The sequence below is a fragment of the Anarhichas minor genome, unplaced genomic scaffold, assembly GCF_050575085.1.
Source record: "Anarhichas minor isolate MPS153535 unplaced genomic scaffold, ASM5057508v1 ptg000040l, whole genome shotgun sequence".
Classification (NCBI taxonomy): domain Eukaryota; kingdom Metazoa; phylum Chordata; class Actinopteri; order Perciformes; family Anarhichadidae; genus Anarhichas; species Anarhichas minor.
This window is the reverse complement of record NW_027466486.1, coordinates 10,144,525-10,163,993: the sequence shown is the minus strand read 5'-3', so window position 1 is coordinate 10,163,993 and position 19,469 is coordinate 10,144,525. Positions and strand designations below refer to the sequence as shown.

At 43.2% G+C, this 19,469-nt stretch overlaps 2 protein-coding genes across 4 annotated transcripts in view; both read right to left on the bottom strand.

The window, feature by feature from the left end:
* Window positions 1-12,787, bottom strand: part of LOC142968476 (delta-like protein 4) — a 28,271-nt gene extending 15,484 nt beyond the window's left edge. The window contains exons 1-3 of one of the 3 annotated variants that reach the window (XM_076108348.1): window positions 12,690-12,787; window positions 1,985-2,092; window positions 1,725-1,782 (exon numbers count right to left, since the gene is read on the bottom strand). The gene's annotated coding sequence lies outside the window, so the exon portion shown is untranslated. Of the gene's footprint in view, window positions 1-1,724; window positions 1,783-1,984; window positions 2,093-12,535; window positions 12,643-12,689 lie in introns of those variants that run through there. The other 2 variants (XM_076108347.1, XM_076108349.1) reach the window with 2 other exon arrangements.
* Window positions 12,788-14,087: 1,300 nt separating this feature from the next.
* On the bottom strand, window positions 14,088-17,218 carry exd1 (exonuclease 3'-5' domain containing 1). The gene is made up of 11 exons (XM_076108633.1): window positions 17,010-17,218; window positions 16,831-16,899; window positions 16,696-16,729; window positions 16,480-16,556; window positions 16,305-16,372; window positions 16,055-16,141; window positions 15,829-15,933; window positions 15,668-15,748; window positions 15,428-15,571; window positions 15,148-15,339; window positions 14,088-14,980 (listed from the first exon to the last, which is right to left on the bottom strand). The coding sequence occupies exons 1-11, from the start codon at window positions 17,137-17,139 to the stop codon at window positions 14,276-14,278; spliced, it is 1,692 nt and encodes a 563-aa protein (XP_075964748.1). The 5' UTR covers window positions 17,140-17,218; the 3' UTR covers window positions 14,088-14,275.
* Window positions 17,219-19,469: the final 2,251 nt, after the last annotated feature.

The window sequence follows — 19,469 nt, the reverse complement described above, 5'->3', positions numbered from 1 at the left end:
CCAGCACTGAACCGTACACTGAACAGATACGTTAATGGTCTCTGTAATTGCTGCAATTCAGGCTATTAAAAAATATATTATCCAGAGCGTTTAACTATCGGCCAACTGGAAGAAGTTTTCTAATTTTACGCTTTACTCAGAATGCTTGACGCCATGCCAATACCATGGCATTTCCATATTTATCACTTTATGTGACAAGCTGATGCACAGTGAGAGGTTGTTATATGTATGTACGTCCCACAGCAAATGGACAAAATGTGCCCTGTAATGTGCAGGGATCTAACCAAGCTTTAGGCCTACTACAAAGGAAATGGTACATTTAAAAAATGTACACTTGTGACAACCACTTCCATGTTGACTAAATGAAAAGTGTGTTTATTTGAAATTGCTGGAGGAACCTCCCCTGTTTATTCCGCAGGCTGATTCCTACTGAGCATCAACATGACCCTCTTAAATGAGGGAATTCCTGAACATCAGAGGATGTCTCACGCACATCCTGGCTCTTAATCAGCCCTCATGCTCTCACCTACATCATCAAGCTCCCGCAGCAGTGACCTATTCAAGGGAGAGTTGACACATCCTCCTACTCCCTCGGAGCACGTGGCCTGTCCATACAGGGAGCCACGGGCTGGCAGGGAGTCGAATCCTTTTACGAAATGACCACAGTAACCTAAAACTGCATTCAGTTTAACTGCAGAGAATTTGTTTTACTGCAAAACTTTGCCTTTCTGGCATCGCTGGGATTTTCTGTCAAGGTCTACCCTGTACCATCCCCTCCGGGAGTCCTACTGTCACAACCAATGTTCCCATGGATGGGAATGACCGCCGGGGATGTCGAGATTGACAGCGAGCAGAGTGGGACCAGGGATTAAAGGTTTCCAAAGAGTCAGGCTTGTCAGAGGAGTGCAAAAAAAAAAACATGCTGTAAAGTAGGTCCACAACATCAGCATGCCCTTAGCTGTGACATGGGAACCACCCCCACCGCAAACTATATGCCTGTAGTCATTCCCCCCCGGACAGCAGGGGCAGGTCACACATGAGGTCCTGTTTGCAGCTGAGTCGCTCCCCGCTACCTCATGCCAGGCTGAACTATGCTGGGAACCATGCTAACTTAAGCACACAACCTTGAGATCAGCCCCTGATACAAACAGAACCTCACACGCCTGTTTGATATGAAGCCAAATAAGTAACCGTTTTACAAAATTACATGGACAACAAAATGTTGCAAGGCAAGGGAAAAAGGGACCCTGGCAGTCATCAGAAGCGTGAAAAAAGACTGTGATTCTATACAAAAACAACTTCCCGCACTGTAAAATAACAGTATTCCTGCAAGTGTAGAGGGAAGCAGAAGGAAGTGCCTCCCTTATAAGAGAGTGGATTGTTCTCTAGCTTTGATTGTTTATGCAAAGCCAAGCATGTTTGCTTGAATTATGTCACAATGTATCAGTGCTTCCAGTTTTGTACAGGAACATGCCTCATTTGGAATGAGTGTGCATTTGTTTAGCTCTGCGTCTCTTGATTTCCTTATGGACAAAAAATAACCCTTTAGGGCTTGAAAATCACGACAAATCAAAGCTCATCACTGGAACGATACTGTATTTGGGATCCAGTATTCTTGGCTCTTTTCTAATCTACTTTGGCTTTCACTTGTATTTTTCTTGGCAGCATTTTATTTGTAACCTCTCTTAAATTGGATAATGTGTCTAACACTCTACTACACTCACAATATAACCTTGATGTCCTCAGTTTGAGTCTCGCTCCCATGATGTCTGTCGCTCTCTCCTGTCAAGTAAAAGCAAAACAACAAAACTCTTAACCCTCGGTTGGACTTGGTCTGGAATGTGGCTAAATCCCCACGTTTCTTCTCCATATTATATGAAGATAGTGGAGACAAACCCTACTCTGAAGCAAGGACAACATCCAAATTGTCATATCTCGATCAGCTCAGTTGTTGTCCACACTCTTAGAAATAAACGTAACTTACCGTTAAAGCTGGATTGTCCCTTGCAAGACTTGATGGCAGGCGATGGTCGCTCTCTGTTCCCTCCAGCCAGTCTCATTTTGTCCCATCATTACCGTGGCACCAAGTATTCTGCAGGGGAAGGTGGCAGGATGACAACATTAGAACTGGTGATGTTTTGTGTGATGCTGGATAACACTTGAAACCCCCCAAAACATTTGTTGGGTCTCTTTAACTCTTTTACTTCAGGTGAGAAACAAACAAATGTAAATGGAACAGGACTGCTAGTTTGGCTCAGAGCTCGTTGGACATCCTAAGCGTGTGAGGTGGATGTTTTGCAAGCCTTAGATCTGGACAGATATCAGAAGCACTGCATGTGCAAAATCTCAATGGAGAACATGATGCAATTATGATATAAACAAAATGGCTTGGCCATTGTGAAATGTTGGCGCTTCTTCTACATTTCATCTGCCGGTTGTTCACAGATTAAAAGAATGGTTCAGTATGTTGTTAAATATGCTAACTTGCAAAGAGTTGAATGAGATTGTTACCACTCTTGTATCTGTACGGTAGGCTAAATATGAAGCTACCACTAGCCAGCAGCCTGCCACAAGGGGAAACAGCTAAATCTTCTTATAAAAAATATTTAAAAAACATATTTCCCTAAAACGTTTTTCTTTTTTTCTTGCTGTATAGGCTCTGAGTTAAACAGTCTAAATGGAAGGACTGTCATTCGATTTCCAAAGCACAGACAGCGGTCACGAGAGAAACAGATAAGCATCGGGGCCACATTCAGGCTGGTTCCTGTTTGTCCTATGGGAGAGAGCGACTCCTTATTCTATGCTGCTGCTGGTAAACCTATCAGGGCACAAAGAAGAATGGGACCCTCTGTAGACAACGTGGCTCCTCCTCAGACAATAAGGCAGGGGACAATTTGGGAGTCCTGCTGGACGAGTCTGCCTGCTGAGTATGCTGAATTGAAGTTGAAATGAGTGTTAAATACATGCCTTTTAGAAGTGTTTAATTCAATGCATTTAGACATACATTTATCTTTATTGTAAAAGACCAGAGAGAAGGGAACTACTAATTCAATGATGTCATGTCGCTATTAAAACCCGCTGACATGAAACTTACTGAAAACCCCAGGACCCCTGCTGTCGTTTTCTCTGTTACACAATGAAATTTGGACATTGTGTCATTTCCCTTTCTACTCTACACCCATTTCCCCCCCTGTATGGGTGTCATCCCCCGGTGTAACTCATAGAATTGCAGGGGTTTGTCACTGTCAGACATCACAATGCTCATTGTTCTAATGGCTGCCTCTGGTTGACAACCTGAGAATAATGCACGAAAGACTCGTGTAGGACTGATAATCTGACTAGTGAAATATCTTCAGTCAGCCCCAAACGCAGTAAATGTGTGCTCACACGTGTGTGTGTGTGTGTGTGTGTGTGTGTGTGCGTGTGCGTGTGTGTGTGTGTGTGTGTGCGCGTGTGTGTGTGTGTGTGCAGGGAAGAGCTTTTTATATGTATCATGTCACTGTGACCCACTCCTGGTTTCCCACAGCCCTGCGTCTCTCTGACGGAGCTACCTGTGGCCGAGCCCCCCCCCCCCCCCCCCCCTCCCCACTTCTTCTCACCCCTCCCTCTTCAGATTAAAGTAAAACCTGGAAACCATTTTGTTTCTCTCTTTTTCTCTCTGGAGCCCTGATAATGACGGGAAAGTGCTCTGGCCCTGCTGCCACCGAGAGCAAACGCACAGGCTTGATGGGAAACTGCAAAAATGTCTCCTTTTAGGGATATGAGCTCTGTTACACCCACACTCTGCAACCATAAATTTCAAAAGATGAAATAGCATGTGGCTCTTATCTTTATTTACACAATATAAAGTATTTTTTCTACGTACGAGAGAATGAAAAAAGTGGCCTCCGGAGTCTAAAAAGCCCTAACTTCTCATGAAGGAAGTCAACTCGACCTAGTACTATAAATTAATTTTAAAACAGAGTTTCAGCCTAATTCTAAAGGTTGCCCCATGCACATACCTCCAACGTCAAAGATCACTGTTTTTACACATGATAATGATACATTTCAAGTATTTGAGGAGTCATTAAAGTTAGTCAAATAAATGTTTGATAGATTTCAAATTTAAGATACTTACTGAATATCCAACAAGCTCATTTATGTGTCCCTGTTTATGTGTTGCACCCACTCTGCAAGGGCAATCACCACCATCAGTTTGGTTCTGCGTGGGCATTGGTAGAGCAATCACTGCAAGCTTGTTGTTGATGAGGAGAGTGCGTACTGCTTATTCAAGGATATAACCCACTCTGCAATCAACCAATGGTCAATCATCAAAATCCAGCTAATTTTAGTGATTGTTAAAGAGCAATTACAATAGAAAGATGTAAATCAGCACAGGTTGAAAACAAAATGAAGAGATCCAAAGCAAAACAATGGCTCATTCAAAAGCATGGCTGTTAATTGAGTGTACTAATAATTTCTGATGTGCTTTAAAAGACAGCTGTGGACGAGTGGGTAGAATGAGAGGAACACCCACACACCATTTCCTCCATAAATCACCAAGACATCCACCAGACAAACATGGCTGCCACAAAGATCCTCGCCAATGAAAATGGAGGCTTTCGTTGACCTGCGGGTTTTACAGCTTGTGTCACTGGTATTGTGTCGGCCTAACTGGTTCTCAGGGTCAGTTAGGGGCCGGACAGCAGATAAGGGCTGTAGCATACATGCCTGAACAAATAAACTATACACCCAGTCACCTTATGGTTTTACTATCCTGTGATGGATTAACATACAGTAGACTGAGATAGTCTTTTCTGTTTGAGTTTGCTTAACGAGCACATCTTCCATCACACAGCATGCCCTACATGTCGTTCGAATACCTTACATTCTGTTATTTAAAGACAACACTATTTGATGGCTGAATTAAAGTATAGTGGACAACAGCAACAACTGTATTGCATTATATCGGACATGAAATATAGGCTCGCCTGGCTCTGATACCTTCAGTTGCAATAATTAGCTGCCCCACTTCATCCTCATTATACCAGCAGCACCAACACCCTTTGCTCTCATTAGGGCTGGGCCATTGTCCGTCAGCAGTTAGCAACCATTTTGCCTTCCACAATACAACACAAAGAGAGGGGAGGTAAAACAGTTTACCCACAAATCTCCCTTCGGCGTGCCCACTGGTTCACTCCACCTATTCAAGCAGGGAAGTAAAGACCATCTGCTCATTTTATACTCCTGTCTCAAAACACTCACTAATACACATTCACAGATTCTATTGCAGTCAGCCAGCAGATTATTTGACCAAGCACCCATCTAAACTCCCTCCAAAACAAATCTCAAAGAAGGCCAAGGTTGATTAATTAAGCCAAGGCTGTGGAAGGTAGCCATTGCTTTGAATGTGGAGAAGTTGGACCGAGCATGAGCTGAGGCATTACAGCCACAGTAGCAGCCACTGGTAAAGAAGATGGGCAGCTGCTCTCTGGCCCTCCCAAAGCCCGACGTGAAATAGCCAAAATGTAAACATGGGTAATAAGCCAACACGCCACAGCGGCTAAAATGTGTTGTTGGACTGTATAGATGGTAAACAACTCATTGTTTTGTTGCTGTGTGGATCTGATCAACCCTGATCCACCCCACATTGCTTCCCTCTCTCCTGTCCCTCTCTCTAAGCCAGAAGCTAGGTTCAGGGTTTGTAGGAGTTTTCCATTCACTCTGCAGTGGATGTCGTGCTTTTACACCAATGGTTTTTTTTCTTCACACTTTGGCCTGTTCGACGTCGTGCCATGTGGGGCCAAACAAGCAGACATTAATCCACGCTTTGTATGAATATTCAGATACAGCTGTCTGTGACACGGAGATAGCAGCTGGTGTGCTTGGGCCCCACAGATATCCCAGTGCCATGCCTGGACAGAAGACCCTGCATCTGGGCCAAGACAGGCCCAGCCGGCCCTGGCAGACCACCCCAGGCCCAGAATCTACCCAAATCCCACCAGTGACACCCTCCACACAAGGGTGGTTTATGACTCAATAAACACCTTTAGCAGTCTGCAGCAGATACACGATGACACTTTCAGTATGTCACTATAATGGTGAGGAAATAGCGGGATGAATGGATATTAATTTGAATATCTCAGGCATTACACTTTAGATTAAAAATGTGTACATATTTGATGTTAAAAAACAATTTCAGTAATTTAAAAGGTATCAAAAATGTCTCATCATTATCATCACATCAGGCTCCATAAATCTATGAAAGGCGTTTTTATTGGTGACAAGGTGGTTTTATGTTACTGCAGTAACAAGTATGTGTTAAAACAGAGGGCATTGCTTTGAGTATCACATTTAATTGACCATTTAAGGCTTTTGTTGAACACTCTTGACAAAGCAGTTTAAATTAAATTGAATTTCACTAAAGTGAATCACACAGACATGGTCTTAACCAATGGGACAAGGCCCAGCACAGTGAAACCTGACTGTTTTGGAACGCTGCTTAAAAAAGCATAATGGTCACATTTTTCATCATTGCCAAATCTCATAACCGGTTTAGGACGACATTTACATTTTCCCTTGTGACATGAAAGTAATTTGCCCTTTTCAATTACCCAACTTAATCTCATACTAATCCAGTGATATTGCCATAACGTGAAACGCAAGTATGGTTGGAAGACAAAGCCTTCTATGGTAAAAGAGTTTGTGTTTGGTGGGCCTGGCGTTACCGCCTCCCCAACAGTCTGCTGGTCGGCCCTGACAACACACCGCGACAGTGCCAGGCTGTCAGCGTGCCAGGCTCCGAGAGCAGCTGCCAGGCCAAACCAGCGGGCACTAATTCAGCCAGCCACAGGGAGCCCCCTCCATCCCTTCTTCTTCCAGGCCCTCCCTGTGGCTGCAACTACCTCCTCATTTGTGCATGCACACACACACACACACACACACACACACACACACACACACACACACACACACACATCTTACACAATGCAGGCTTTAATTATGACAAACTCGCCAAAAGCTAATCTCCCATCTTTTTAATCAAAGACATTTGTAGCTGAGGGGGCTGCCAATATTCTAATAACCAGAATTTCTGGTGAATAAACACCTTTTTCCTTTGACCGACAGTGGCCTTTCTCAATCAAGCAAAGCCTGAAAATCTCTCAAAGCCACAGACGCAAGAAAATCTGGAGCACAGTTTTTGCTTGATGCGGTTGCAGAAGATTAATCATAACGACATGGACATTTTTTATAAGTCCAAAGTTATATTTATGGCAATTTTAATACCTTCATTCTTTTAATATATATATATATATTTTTTTTAAGAACTGTTGATGGTGGGCTTGCATCATTAACTTCCATGCTTGTCATTGACCCATGTCCATGTTCATTGCACAAATCATTGACATCCTGGTAGTTTTGTAATATTCTCTCCCCTGAATGGCAGTGCAGTCCCTGAGCCCCCAGACTGTGGCCAGTTACTCTGTGGTTGGTTAAGTGACGGCCAAAATGCTCAGAAGCATTCAGCTGCTCTTCTGATACGATGAGGACTTTCTGTGGTATAATCCCGCTGGATCCTTTGCTTCTCCCTCCAGAGCTAAGTTTGTGGTTGAAAGGACAAACCTTTTCTCTACAAAGAGCTAGCGGAGTATTAGAGTACGCTGGTGGCTGAACAACTAGCTGCAACATGAATGCCTTCGATCGAATTCAGCATTAGAGCGTGCCATCCAAACTTCTCTCTTCCTCCTTCTGAGTCCTTCCTAGTCTTATTGTACAACAAACGGGAGAAGGAATGGACTATCATCATGAAACGTAGGAAATACAACCTCGTTTTTTTCGGCACACTTATTAACGAGACTAAAAATCTACGCGGCTCTTCTTTGAGCCTATAATGTTAACAGCATGCTCACACTGACAACTTGGCTACCATGCTGATGTTGACCCTGTGATATTTACCCTGTTCGCCATCTTAGTTTAGTGTGTTAGCATGCTAATTAGCACTAAACACTAAGTACAGCTGAGGCTGAAGGGAGTTTTGCGTGTGTGTAGTGAAACAACAAAATATTGAGCAAATTTGAAATTTTGACCTAACGATGGCGCTACAGCAGGGGTGCCCACACTTTTTCGACTTGCGAGCTACTTTTAAAATGACCAAGTCAAAATGATCTACCTACATTAAAAATGCTGAATACCTGAGGACCTGCTGGAGACTGAGCGTCGCGTTCAGCCTAAAACTACCACCGAGGAGGAGATGGAGGTATTTAACTATTATCCACCAAATAATTCAGTTCAGAACAGTTTTAAGGTCTTAAATCCATCAATCGCCTAATTCCAATACTCAGGTGCAGGTGAGATTTGGGTGTGGCTATAATTACCACAGTACACGGGATGCAACATATTAGCGTTTGAATATGAATTTGCAAACATAGACAGCTTAACAATGTAAAAAGGATCATTTGTGGAGTTACTTGCAACAGCTTAAACTTTTGTTGTGACTTGTTGCATGTATGATTTAAAATATCTGCGAAGCAATAGACAAAATTATTTTTTTTAATATATAGTGTTGTATCATTACTGCTAATGGGTCATAATGTGTGGAGTTTTGTGAAAACTGTGCCATGGAAAACATGGTGAACGCTGGACTAGAAAATAGTGAATTCATAAAAGGAGACATTATCTGCCCTTGAGAATAGAACAGAATAGAATAGAATAGAACAGAATAGAATAGAACAGAATAGAATAGAATGCTGGCTGGAACTGGAGCACAGCAGAGTTCTCGAATAAATTTGAATGTTGAGGTGTCATCTTGTGGATGAAGCCGGGTGCTCCACAGAGGACAGCTGGACAGCTCTGAGGTAAGCCACAGGCAAAACCACTCGTCACAATTTCTAGTAAAGTATTTTATTTTATTTTATTGGTCAGGCTTCCTGGGGGGCTCCCTGTTGATGTGAAGGTCTATCATCTGGCAAATTGGCAGATGAACTTGCAAGCTTTGCAACCTCACTTCAGGCTTCCGGTGTGTCCGATGTAGGATGATGGGGTGAGATACTGGCACCAAACTCCTGTTGTGTAAACCAGTAGCATATCTGACCTGTAACTTTGGATTCAGAATAGACTTTGACTGCTACCACTTTTCATAATTTGGCTCAGGATGTTTGGTGCCACCATGATGGTTTTAGGATTACCAAATCCCTCCTTGAATATCAAATTGTTAGCATTGATTATTTACTGAGAGTTAAGTACAGTAAAACTTAGAGCTTTGCGTAGAGGAGTGATATTTTGAAATATAGTATTTATAATCATACAGTTGTAAAATAATTAACTAACTGTGTAAAATGTTGGGATTTACTCTAACCTCCTACATTAGGACAGTGTTTTCATTCACTCACTCTCTGTGCTTTCTCTCCTCACTGGTTTCTATGGATCATCGTTATATCTGGACACTGGTCGTGCCTCTAACGTAGTTGTGACATATGCAAGAGTAATTTCCCTGGTTATCTTGATCGTGACAGTGAGCGTGAACTGTCGGGGAGAGACAGTCACGTATCTCGCCGACTCTCTCTCTCTCTCTCTCTCTCTCTCACTCTCTCTCTCGGAAATCCACTCAGTCGGGGAGATACGCGACTGTATCTCCCCGGCTGTCACTCTCGAGAGAGGCCGACTGTTGGCGAGAGTCCTGCACGGTGACATGTCGCTGTGTTTGGGCTGCTGTTTCAGTAGTATCAAAAGGGGATGGCCAGTCTTCAAATCATGTGCCAACATGCGTTAGGGTACTTCCGGTGTCCGATGTACGATGATGGGGTAATATACTCTCACCAAACTCCTGTCGTGTAAACCAGTAGCATATCTGACCTGTAACATTGGATTCAGAATAGACTTTGACTGCTCCCACTTTTCATAATTTGGCTCAGGATGTTTGGTGCCACCAGTATTTATAATCATACAGTTGTAAATGAATTAACTATGTAAAGTTTGAGGATTTACTCTAACTTCCTACATTAGGACAGTGTCTTTATGCTCTCATTCACTCACTCATCTCTCTGACTCTCGCTCTCTGGCTCCTACTCTATCAGCTGACAGTGGGCGATTTCGCCACGGCCTCCCTCAGCCAATCATATATTTCCCGTCAAACTTTAAAGACCTGTTCTCTTCTGTGCAGTCAGCTGTCATTTCAGTACAAACCGATGTGACCCTCCTCCCCATTCATCATCACATCCGGTGCTCAAGGTTTCTTCCACTGAGGGCAGTCCCACTCCACATGCCATCATCTAGATCTTCAGCCTGCCCCTACTGTCTTCAACAACTCCACCAGTGTCGACTCTCCAAAATTTTTACTTTACTTTGCACAATTTAATAAATGTATTTGTTCACTGTAAATTAAGTTTCTCCTGATTTAACAACCTGTGTCTCCTTGTATAAGTGTGTCAATTATCTCCCGGTGGCTTCAGTTCTCCTATTTATTATGTTTTTTGTGATGTATGTCATGTTATTTCAAACTAATTTGCAATCATAAGAAGTGTGGTCTTTGTTGGTGAAATGTTTCTTATATACAAAGAACAATTACTTATCGTAAAACTCCAAAAATATAGCAGAGTAAAATCTTTTAGGTGTGTTTTCTAGAAACTACAGGTCTGATGAGGAAAGTGGGAACAGGTGTGTAGGTGGGAGGGGATGTCATGTGACCAGGACTGGCAGGTCTGGGGAGTGAGCAGGGGCTGGAGAGAAGGACAGAGAGCCAGGACGGGCAAAACCACCAACCCACTACAAAGTCTCTGACCTCCCTCGAACTTCTCAGACAGGGCTAGAGGAAAAGTTCGGGGTGTTGATTCACCCAATGGGGAACGTGAATGTCTGTCTCAAATGTCATGGCAATCCATCGAACAGATGTTGAAATATTTCAGTCTGGTAAAAAGTGGTGGGCAAGCCGGCCGACCAACGTTGCCGTCCACAGAGTCAAGCTGCTAGTGTGACTAATAAAATGTTCAATAGTGTACTTATGCAAGCACAGCAAGACCAGCTGAAGAATGCATTCTTAAGGCTCGCTCTCTCTGCATCAAACACATTCTCTTCTGCACCCTCACCTGTCACTCTTCCTCTGTTTGAGCTGGCCTGTCCCAGCTGAAGGTCACAATAAGGCGGGTTCCTTTGGAGAGGCCCTTAAGGTCCCGATGCGCCATGCTGCCTAAGTAAACATGGCGCAGCAGTTCATAAAGATGCATATTGTGTGCCTCCATCTGTGTATGCGTTTGCATGAATGTGTGCATATTGAGGGGTCTTCCTGAGTTGGGTTTCCTGGCTGCGGGGATACATACTGTTGGCAACGCTGGCTGAAATATTGATGCTGTGTTTTGTTCTCATTTTTAGCTGTACTTGGGAGGCCACGTGGATAGGTCAGCCTTTCTCACGTTCAATATGAATTCTTCCATTGAATATGACCACGGGAGAGTAAAAAAAGGGTCATTTTGTAATGTGAGAGAAAGAAAGAGGGAGAGGCGGTGGGTGGGGGTGGGGGTTGAGCAGGACTCAACAATAGGTTTTTCCTAACAGATGGAAGATTGGCTGCACGATTATAGTTCAGTGTCACAGAGGAACCTGATATCTGATTATATTCATCCCTGCTCAGGCACACAAAGGGATTACATGTGATTATATGAATAATGAAATTGAGATTATTTTGTTGACACGCTTCGTATTTGTTGTGCCACAGCACAGAACTGCTGAATACTGCCTATCAATTTGTCTCTTTGTGCAGCATTACTCAGGTAAAACAGGCAGATCAAGTTCTTCCAACAAGCCAAACAAAGAGGTCGCTTCTGGCCAAGTCTGCCACCTGAAGCAACTCTCCTATGAAATGAGGCGAGTAATTAGCTGATAAATGTCCATGTGGCAGGACTCAATCATGAGTACAAATTTAAAAAGCTCACAAACAATCTCATTATTGACAGTCCAGTGGTCAAACAGTGTGTTCAGCATTAACAGAGAAATGCAGCGTGATCTGGACGTGCACTTAGTGGGCAAAGTCAGCGATGAATTTTAATGATGTGCTTAGGAGTGCAAACCAGATAACAACATGACAACCCTAACAAGGTGCCATTTAAAGGTAGTGGTGTTTGTAAATGATCCCTCCGCTCTTAATAATTAACAAAAGCCCATTAATTATGAACAAATCTGTAGCCTAACACTCGTCAAGCGGAGGGATGGTTGCCATAGGAGCTTCGACCCGTTGTGAATACCGTGTCGCTTTGGTGTTGTCGGTAACTGGAGCCCCTGCAGTACGATAACAACATGGTGGAAAGTAAATAAGGCGATAGAGTAGGGACACAATGCCTTTGTTTTGGGTGCTGTCAGAAGGGTGCCACAAGCCTAGGTGATCAATAATGCAGTCTGGCACGTGTCAGGGTGGCTTTGTTGCCTATTGACACCGCGTGGTTGAATAATGGTACAGAAATAACACCAGAAATTAAGCAAAATGTCTATACTTTTGTGTGCACTTAAAAACAGTCCATTGGAAAACCCATGTAATATTTTAAAGTGATAATGATTGTTTATGGGTTACCTATTTCCATTACACCTTGAGCAAACAGCAGGCCTCCAGGTTCCCACAGCTCAGTCAAAACAATAATTGGCCTTACACAGTTGAACCACCATTTTCGGATGCTAAATCAACACAGCTGGACATCCTAAAGTTTGTGTTTATGTCTGTGCACTACCTTTCCGACTTGAGTCTAAATATAGCTCGGTAGCATCCTGCTGTGATGCCGAAGGTGCAGTCATCTTTCCCCTCTGAAGGACACAACACTGTCTGAAGTTTGTGAGCAGGGGGAGTGGGGGAGGAAGCGGTGACTACTGTGTGACAAGCGCCCTGTTCCTTCCTCCCAGGCCTGAGAAACAGGAAGTGCTGCACATAAGGCATTATTGTGACGGAGAGGAAATGCAAGGTCCTCTAAAATAAGAGCCCCAATCTGGTTGTCAATGACAGGAGCTTGTCCTCCACAGAGACCCCCCCACATACACACACACACACACACACACATAGCCCCCCTCCACAACTTCACTGTTGAGTGACGCAGATTAAACAAGCTCCCATTCTGTAATTCTGTGTAATGAATCCTACAAATAAATACATACACAGCAAGTCAATAGTTATGTATCCATAAAAAAGACGTAGGAACGTATTCAACTTATTTGAGTGCAGTGGTTCAAAGATAACACCAAGAGAATCAGCTTTAAGATCATGTGTTGCACCTTTTGTTCCCTGCTGAACCCGCCCACATACAGACTGAGCAACAGCAGCATTTCAAAGGGTTAAAGGAGGCATATGGGTCGGATCCATCGTGCTTGTGTTGAGCAGAGGCTGAGGAGGAGCCGGTTGCTAAGAGAGATGCAAGGCTTTGTGAAGGGCAGCCTCCCAGTTAATTAAAATCCTACTTTATCTGTTTCACACTTTCAATTAGGAAACTCTGGAAAGGGCCCAAGCCTCTGCATGTAGATAACCATAGCAATAAGATGTGATTAATATGAGGGGGGGCCCCCCATTGGCGCTACAGCAATGCCCTGCTGTTGTGTCCATGCCTCATTTTGATCCCAGGCACCAGCCTCTGATGATCCTGGCAAGAGAAGGTTGTGCAGTGCCTCTCTGCAACGTCTGCACGGCCCCACACGCAGCAAGTTGAATGGATAAGATCTGCTTTTATAGAACATGGCAGGTGTTGGCCACCTGTGAACATGCACATCTGAACTGTGGCAATGACTGAGGCTGCAGAGAGTCAGTATCACCGCTCAGCCTGTGCCAAGTCTAATGGTTTTCTTTGGTCATTTGTAATCAAAAGAAACGTCAGCTAGCAATGTTTTTGCTCAATTAACAGTAGATCCATCAATGTCAGTCGCTGTTTTTCACAATCAATTAACTGCAACACAGAAGCCAAGCTGTACTGGAGATAAATCACGCTAGGTTTAGCACATTATGGTTTAATGGGCATGTGGTGTTGTGTTACATTTTGAGTTGAGAAACAATTATCAATCAGTGAAAACTAAATTGAGAAGGATTTAGAGGCAAAACGCAGATGAAATACAACTGAAACAAAAGGAGAGACAGAGACATGTTTTGTCACAAACAATACAAATATATTTGAGTGAACTGGCATGCAACGTCCAAACATTAATCACCGCCTGGTATTAAACAAACCTCTGCACAAAACAGAATATTTACTGCCATCTACTGGACAGTTCTGGTGCTAAACAATACAACAGCTGTTATCTGCAATACATGTCCTTTTATGGCTGTGTAACATTTCCTTTAATATCTGAAAGACCTAAAAGACTGAAGGAGTGAAGCTGAGATAGACTTAGGTGTTGATGTAAAATGGTCTCCTGTCGGCAGGTCATTAGCACTGGGGCCAGGCTGGGGCATCACTTCTTTTGCAGGTGCATGGCTGTGGCCAGAAGGAGCCGTCCCCATCCTCCCGGGAGGCATTACGTCCCCCATGCTCTCTCTGGGGCTCTGCTCTTGTGGTATTTGGAGAAGGAAGCCTCTTCCGAAGGCACGTAGGGCCGGGATAGAAGATTGCTCTTTCCCAAAGGGCCTTCCTCGACCGGTTGTGTCCATCGGTACCTCTGTGCGCCCTCTGCCTGCACCTGGAGACAGGGGACTGTTAACAGACAGTTGTTTCCCGAGGTCTGATGCATTGGCTGGGACTGGAGGCTGATCTGCTGAGTCAGGGGAGGCACGGACATCCACGGGCAACACATTGTTGGCTCTTGGAGGGCTCGTAGGTGACTTGGGAGGGAGAGGTTCCACTTGTGAGGGCGATTCCACAGTCGCGTGTTGCTGGCTGTGCTCCTCTGCTGCAGGCAAAGTCTGGGAGGGAGACCGAGTCCGGAGGTGGAAGCGATCCAGCAGACCGTGTTCTGTGACAGGGTAGCGGTCGGCAGCCCACTCCTGCCGCTCACAACGCATTTTCTGCAGCTGCCTGAGCTCTCTGGGCAACTCTAACGCACTCTCCTGAGGATGCAAACAGGTAGATTGTGTACATATTTTAACTCATAATGAGGGCTGTAGATTTGATCCTCCATCACTAGCACTGGAATCACACCAGGAATGGATGATACATTTTACAAACTAAGACAGACTATATGTCCTGGAAATGTGGTCCTTTGTGAATTACCCACCATGCCGACGTGCTGTAATTCATCAGGTTCGTAGAAGCTGCTGCTGAGGTACGAATCCACCAGGGCCATGTAGTCCATCATAAGAGTATCCAGCAGCACCAGTCTGAGAGGCTGAAGGTGGATCCCTGACAGAGCCATCACCTTCAGCAGGGGTACAGGACAGGGACGCTTGTACCACAACTCCTTTTCTTCCTGTAAAGACACACACCAGTGATTCCAGCGCATACAGATGCAACCGTACAGCAAATAACACCATCTTGGATGAGACTACGTCCTGTACCTTGGTGAGCATTGACTTCATCTGAAGGGATAGGAGTTGAGAGGAGGGCACCTTCAGATGGAGACTAACAACCTCCTGCAGAGTACTGACTCTGTCGGGCAGTACACCTCCTGTCTCAGAGTAGAAGCACATGACATCTGCCACCTAAGCACACGTAGAAAGAAAAGCAAAAGAAATAATTAAAGCTCAACTAAACACACATGACAGAAAGTTAGCCACCCGCAAATACTGCACACGTACCTGCGTATCAAAGACGTTGGTAAGCTTTATTCCATACTGAGCATTCAGACATCCAGCTATGGCTCTGCAGTCATGAATGACCTGAACAATATGTACAACACAGATGTTTTGGTAATCATCATGACAGCGAGCAGTATTTCTAGTCCGTCTACAATGCTAACCTTCAGTATGTGCTTATTCTCCAGGATCATGGCGAGACCGTTCTTAAAGGCCCCAGCTCCAAGTAACAGGATATCAAACAGGTAAACCTTGTTTTTAGTAGCAATCTAGATGAATGCAGACCAGTTCAGGTTATTTTATTCTTTTGTCATTGTTGTGATGAAGGAAAAGAAAGGAGCGAAGGACAAGAATGAAGGACTCAATAAGGCAGAATGCAGAACTTCTCACCTGCAGCCAACACAGTCTCCCATGCTTAAATACCTCGACTCCATCAGCTCCCACACCTATCACGTGCTGCTTCTTGATGTGCATCACCTGATGAATGGGATCTCAAAACATTATCAAGAGTTTTTAAGACAGCAGGTCTCAGTTAAGACACGTCTCCATCATTATATACTGTCCACGCAGATTTGCATACCGACAAATATGTAATTTAAGTGATTTATTCAACAGAAAAGGAAAGTAAAAATCTACTTACAGCAGGCCAGAACTTCTCATGAAACTCATCGATGACTACAAAGTTGACAAAGTCCTCTTCATCTTCATCTGTGAAAAAGGAACCGCTCAATAATTTCCATTTGGAAGACATGAATTTGAAGATGAATTTTAAGTACGAGTATTAATAAAATACGCCAAATTTCTATCATACCCACCCAATGTGATTGTCTTCCTGTATGGCTGAAACCTTTCCACATTCAAATGGTCTTCAAGTCTGTGGTCGTGAATATTTCTGTGCAACACATTGCATATATATATATATATATATATATATATATATTATATATATATATTATATATCATATTATGTCACAGTTCAGTGTCCAGGTCAGCTGTCACAATAATGACATCATTGCTTGTTGATCACTTACCTACTGCCAGTGTTTGCTTCAATGGTAAATTCCACTGTTAATAAAATCAGACAAAAATGCCAAGTGAGACGTCAAAACTTTTAATTAAAATATTTTAAAATTGTGAAAGATATCACTTGTCACGAGTGAACTCACCATTTAGGATCTCATGACCGAAGAATATTTTAGAACCGGGAACTTTAGAGCCATTACTGCCACTAACAACTGAAACAATACACAAAATGTAACGTTACTTCAGAAAGCCGACGAATAGTAACGTATCGTTAATGTTGGAATGATAATAACACAAAATACAAGGTCGACATTTTTCTAACCGTCCGCCAAAATCAGCGTTTTGTTGCGATTGATACGTTGGACGACGCCAAGGTACGATGAAGCCTTCAGGGTCAGTTTGACGCGTTTCCCCCTGAGGATACTCAGGAACTGGACGTCGTCCACGGCCATTTTGAAGTTCTGTTAGTTATGAGATGTTTTTAAGCAATAAAGAAACAGTACAGCTGCTAGCGTAAACACATCAGGCTGTCGAGGCAACTAGCTACTAGCTAGGCCAACAACATGTAATTTCACTTAGCGTTAGCTAGCTACTCGTCAGAGGGCTAACGTTACATTCACGAGGCGCTTTTCAACGTAGTTTGTGTCGAGTTCTTCTTCTTCAAGTTTTAAGGCGGGTTTCAACCGTTACGTATAAGGTCAATGTTGCGTTCAAGAGCTCCTCGTCAACATCACCATTGACTTCCTCCTTCCTAGCTCACCAAAGACACAATATTATTATTTACTTTTCCAATGAATAGACAAACGCAAGAGAAGGTTTATATGCTGTTTAAAACATTTAGTTTGACAAAAGGTTGCAGCTCAGATCTGATCTAAGTCCGACTTTTCTAAATGATGTTCTGTATAGTCTGTGGTGGTGCAGGAGCAGGCAATACTCACAGGCTTGCAGGAAGTACGGTCCACACATTAACACTTTAACTTCTGAGTGATCTATTTCTTCTTATAACTACTACTATAAAATTCTCAATAACCACCAAAGGTCTGGATTCTCCAAATTGGTCAGTAACTCTAAAATATTAGCGTCCACCAGGGGGCGGTCACAGCCAAACTCTTGAACTACTCGTTGGTCTCAGGTCTTTCACTCTTCTGACTTCTGAGTTAGTTAGTGTCCTAGAAATCTGACAATTTTTCATCTGCAGCCATACATTTTCATCCACATTACAAAGTATGTGCATATGACCATTTTTCATTTTGTCTGTGTTGGACTGTACAGTATGTTATATCCTTAGAGAGGTACACTTTGGCCCAAAATGTTGAATATATTCTAATAAGATCTTGATAATTTCTCCCCCCCCCCCAAAAAAAAATCATTCAATGCTATTTTAACTTGCACCCTGAAGACATAAATCACCATGCAGCTGGCTGCCGCAGAGACTGGCTGACTATACTAATTGGCCACGGGTGCATATTTTGCAGCAATGTCTGACCACAAGGATGATGCCTGGTCGTCTTTAAATGACCGGGTGTGCAGAAAGAACAAATATGATATCTTACCTTTACAATAGAAAATGCAAATAAAGAGAAGAATCAGAGATTATAACTTTCTAAGTAATTTTAATTTCTAACTTGACACGGGGTCATTCAGCGTATATAATCTTATGTAGAAATATGGTCCACCCAAATGTATCATATAATGTCAGAAGCAGTGCTGCAGTGAGATGGGAAACAAAGAGTAATGTCACTCATTCCTTGACAAATCATTCAAAATTTGTAAATTGTTATATTTGTATTTCATTTCTGTCACCAGTACCGTGGCTCAATGTAATGAGATAAAACTTGGATCAGATTTAGATTTGCCACATGAGGGCAGGCTTAAGGCCTCACTGACTGGTCTGATAACAGCACTGACTCAGAAAAGGGTGCAGACAATCTTATCAGAAGTAGCCAGCTGTTAATACACAGGTTCTTATGACTTCAGTCTGCCTGTGGAAACTCATGAACTCAAACTACTAGCCTATGGACAGCACACAGGGAGGCACCTCATCAAAGGGAGGACACTCGGGGGTGCAGGAAGCACAGAGCTGTCTCAGATTTAATCACAGACTGTGTGCACCTATTATTCTTTGCTATGGAGTGTGTTGCTCCGCCTGAGCACCGTTCATTTCAAGTGAAAAAGGGCAAACGCAAAGCTCCATAGCTAATTTAACAGCGTTCCTTTTTGCTTAAACTTGATGTTTTATGGTGAAAAAGAAGAAGCTGTTATTAGTTGCATTTCCAATCATATCCTACACAGGTTTTCACATTATCTATTGCGGCACAGTGCCAACTCTGGTGTGTTTGCACATGATTTCTTATTTGAGAAAATATGCCTAAACACACCAGATGTAGTTTTTGTCATCGTAATAACAAAATGTTCTGAATAATCACTTGTTCAGTCCCTTAAATCAATATTTGAATTGCCCTTAGGTGTCAATTTAGCTATAACATGTTAACAGACTCACTGTGTTGTTATTCATTGGCATAATGTCTACATGAATCCCTTCTCACAGAGCACTGTTCTCCACCCGGGTAAGTGTGATAAGACTCTTCTTAAAGCAGTTGAAAGGCTTCAGGAAACCTCCCTGTACCACCTACTACAGTTTGGTACAATACATTTATCCCCCATAAAAGCCTCCATGGAACCTACAACCACTGTTATCTTTAGAGGAAGGTCCACCCTTTTCCTGTTCTGCAGTCTGAACAAACAAAAAAGGTTTTAATAAACTACAAGAGAGATTTTCCTA

Coding starts and splice junctions, on each gene's coding strand:
- exd1 (XM_076108633.1), bottom strand. CDS start 17,139: ATGGCCGTGGACGACGTCCAGTTCCTGAGTATCCTCAGGGGGAAACGC. Junction 16,900..17,009: donor AACGCTGATTTTGGCGGACG/GTTAGAAAAATG, acceptor GTATTGTTTCAG/TTGTTAGTGGCAGTAATGGC. Junction 16,373..16,479: donor CAGGAAGACAATCACATTGG/GTGGGTATGATA, acceptor CCTTTTTCACAG/ATGAAGATGAAGAGGACTTT.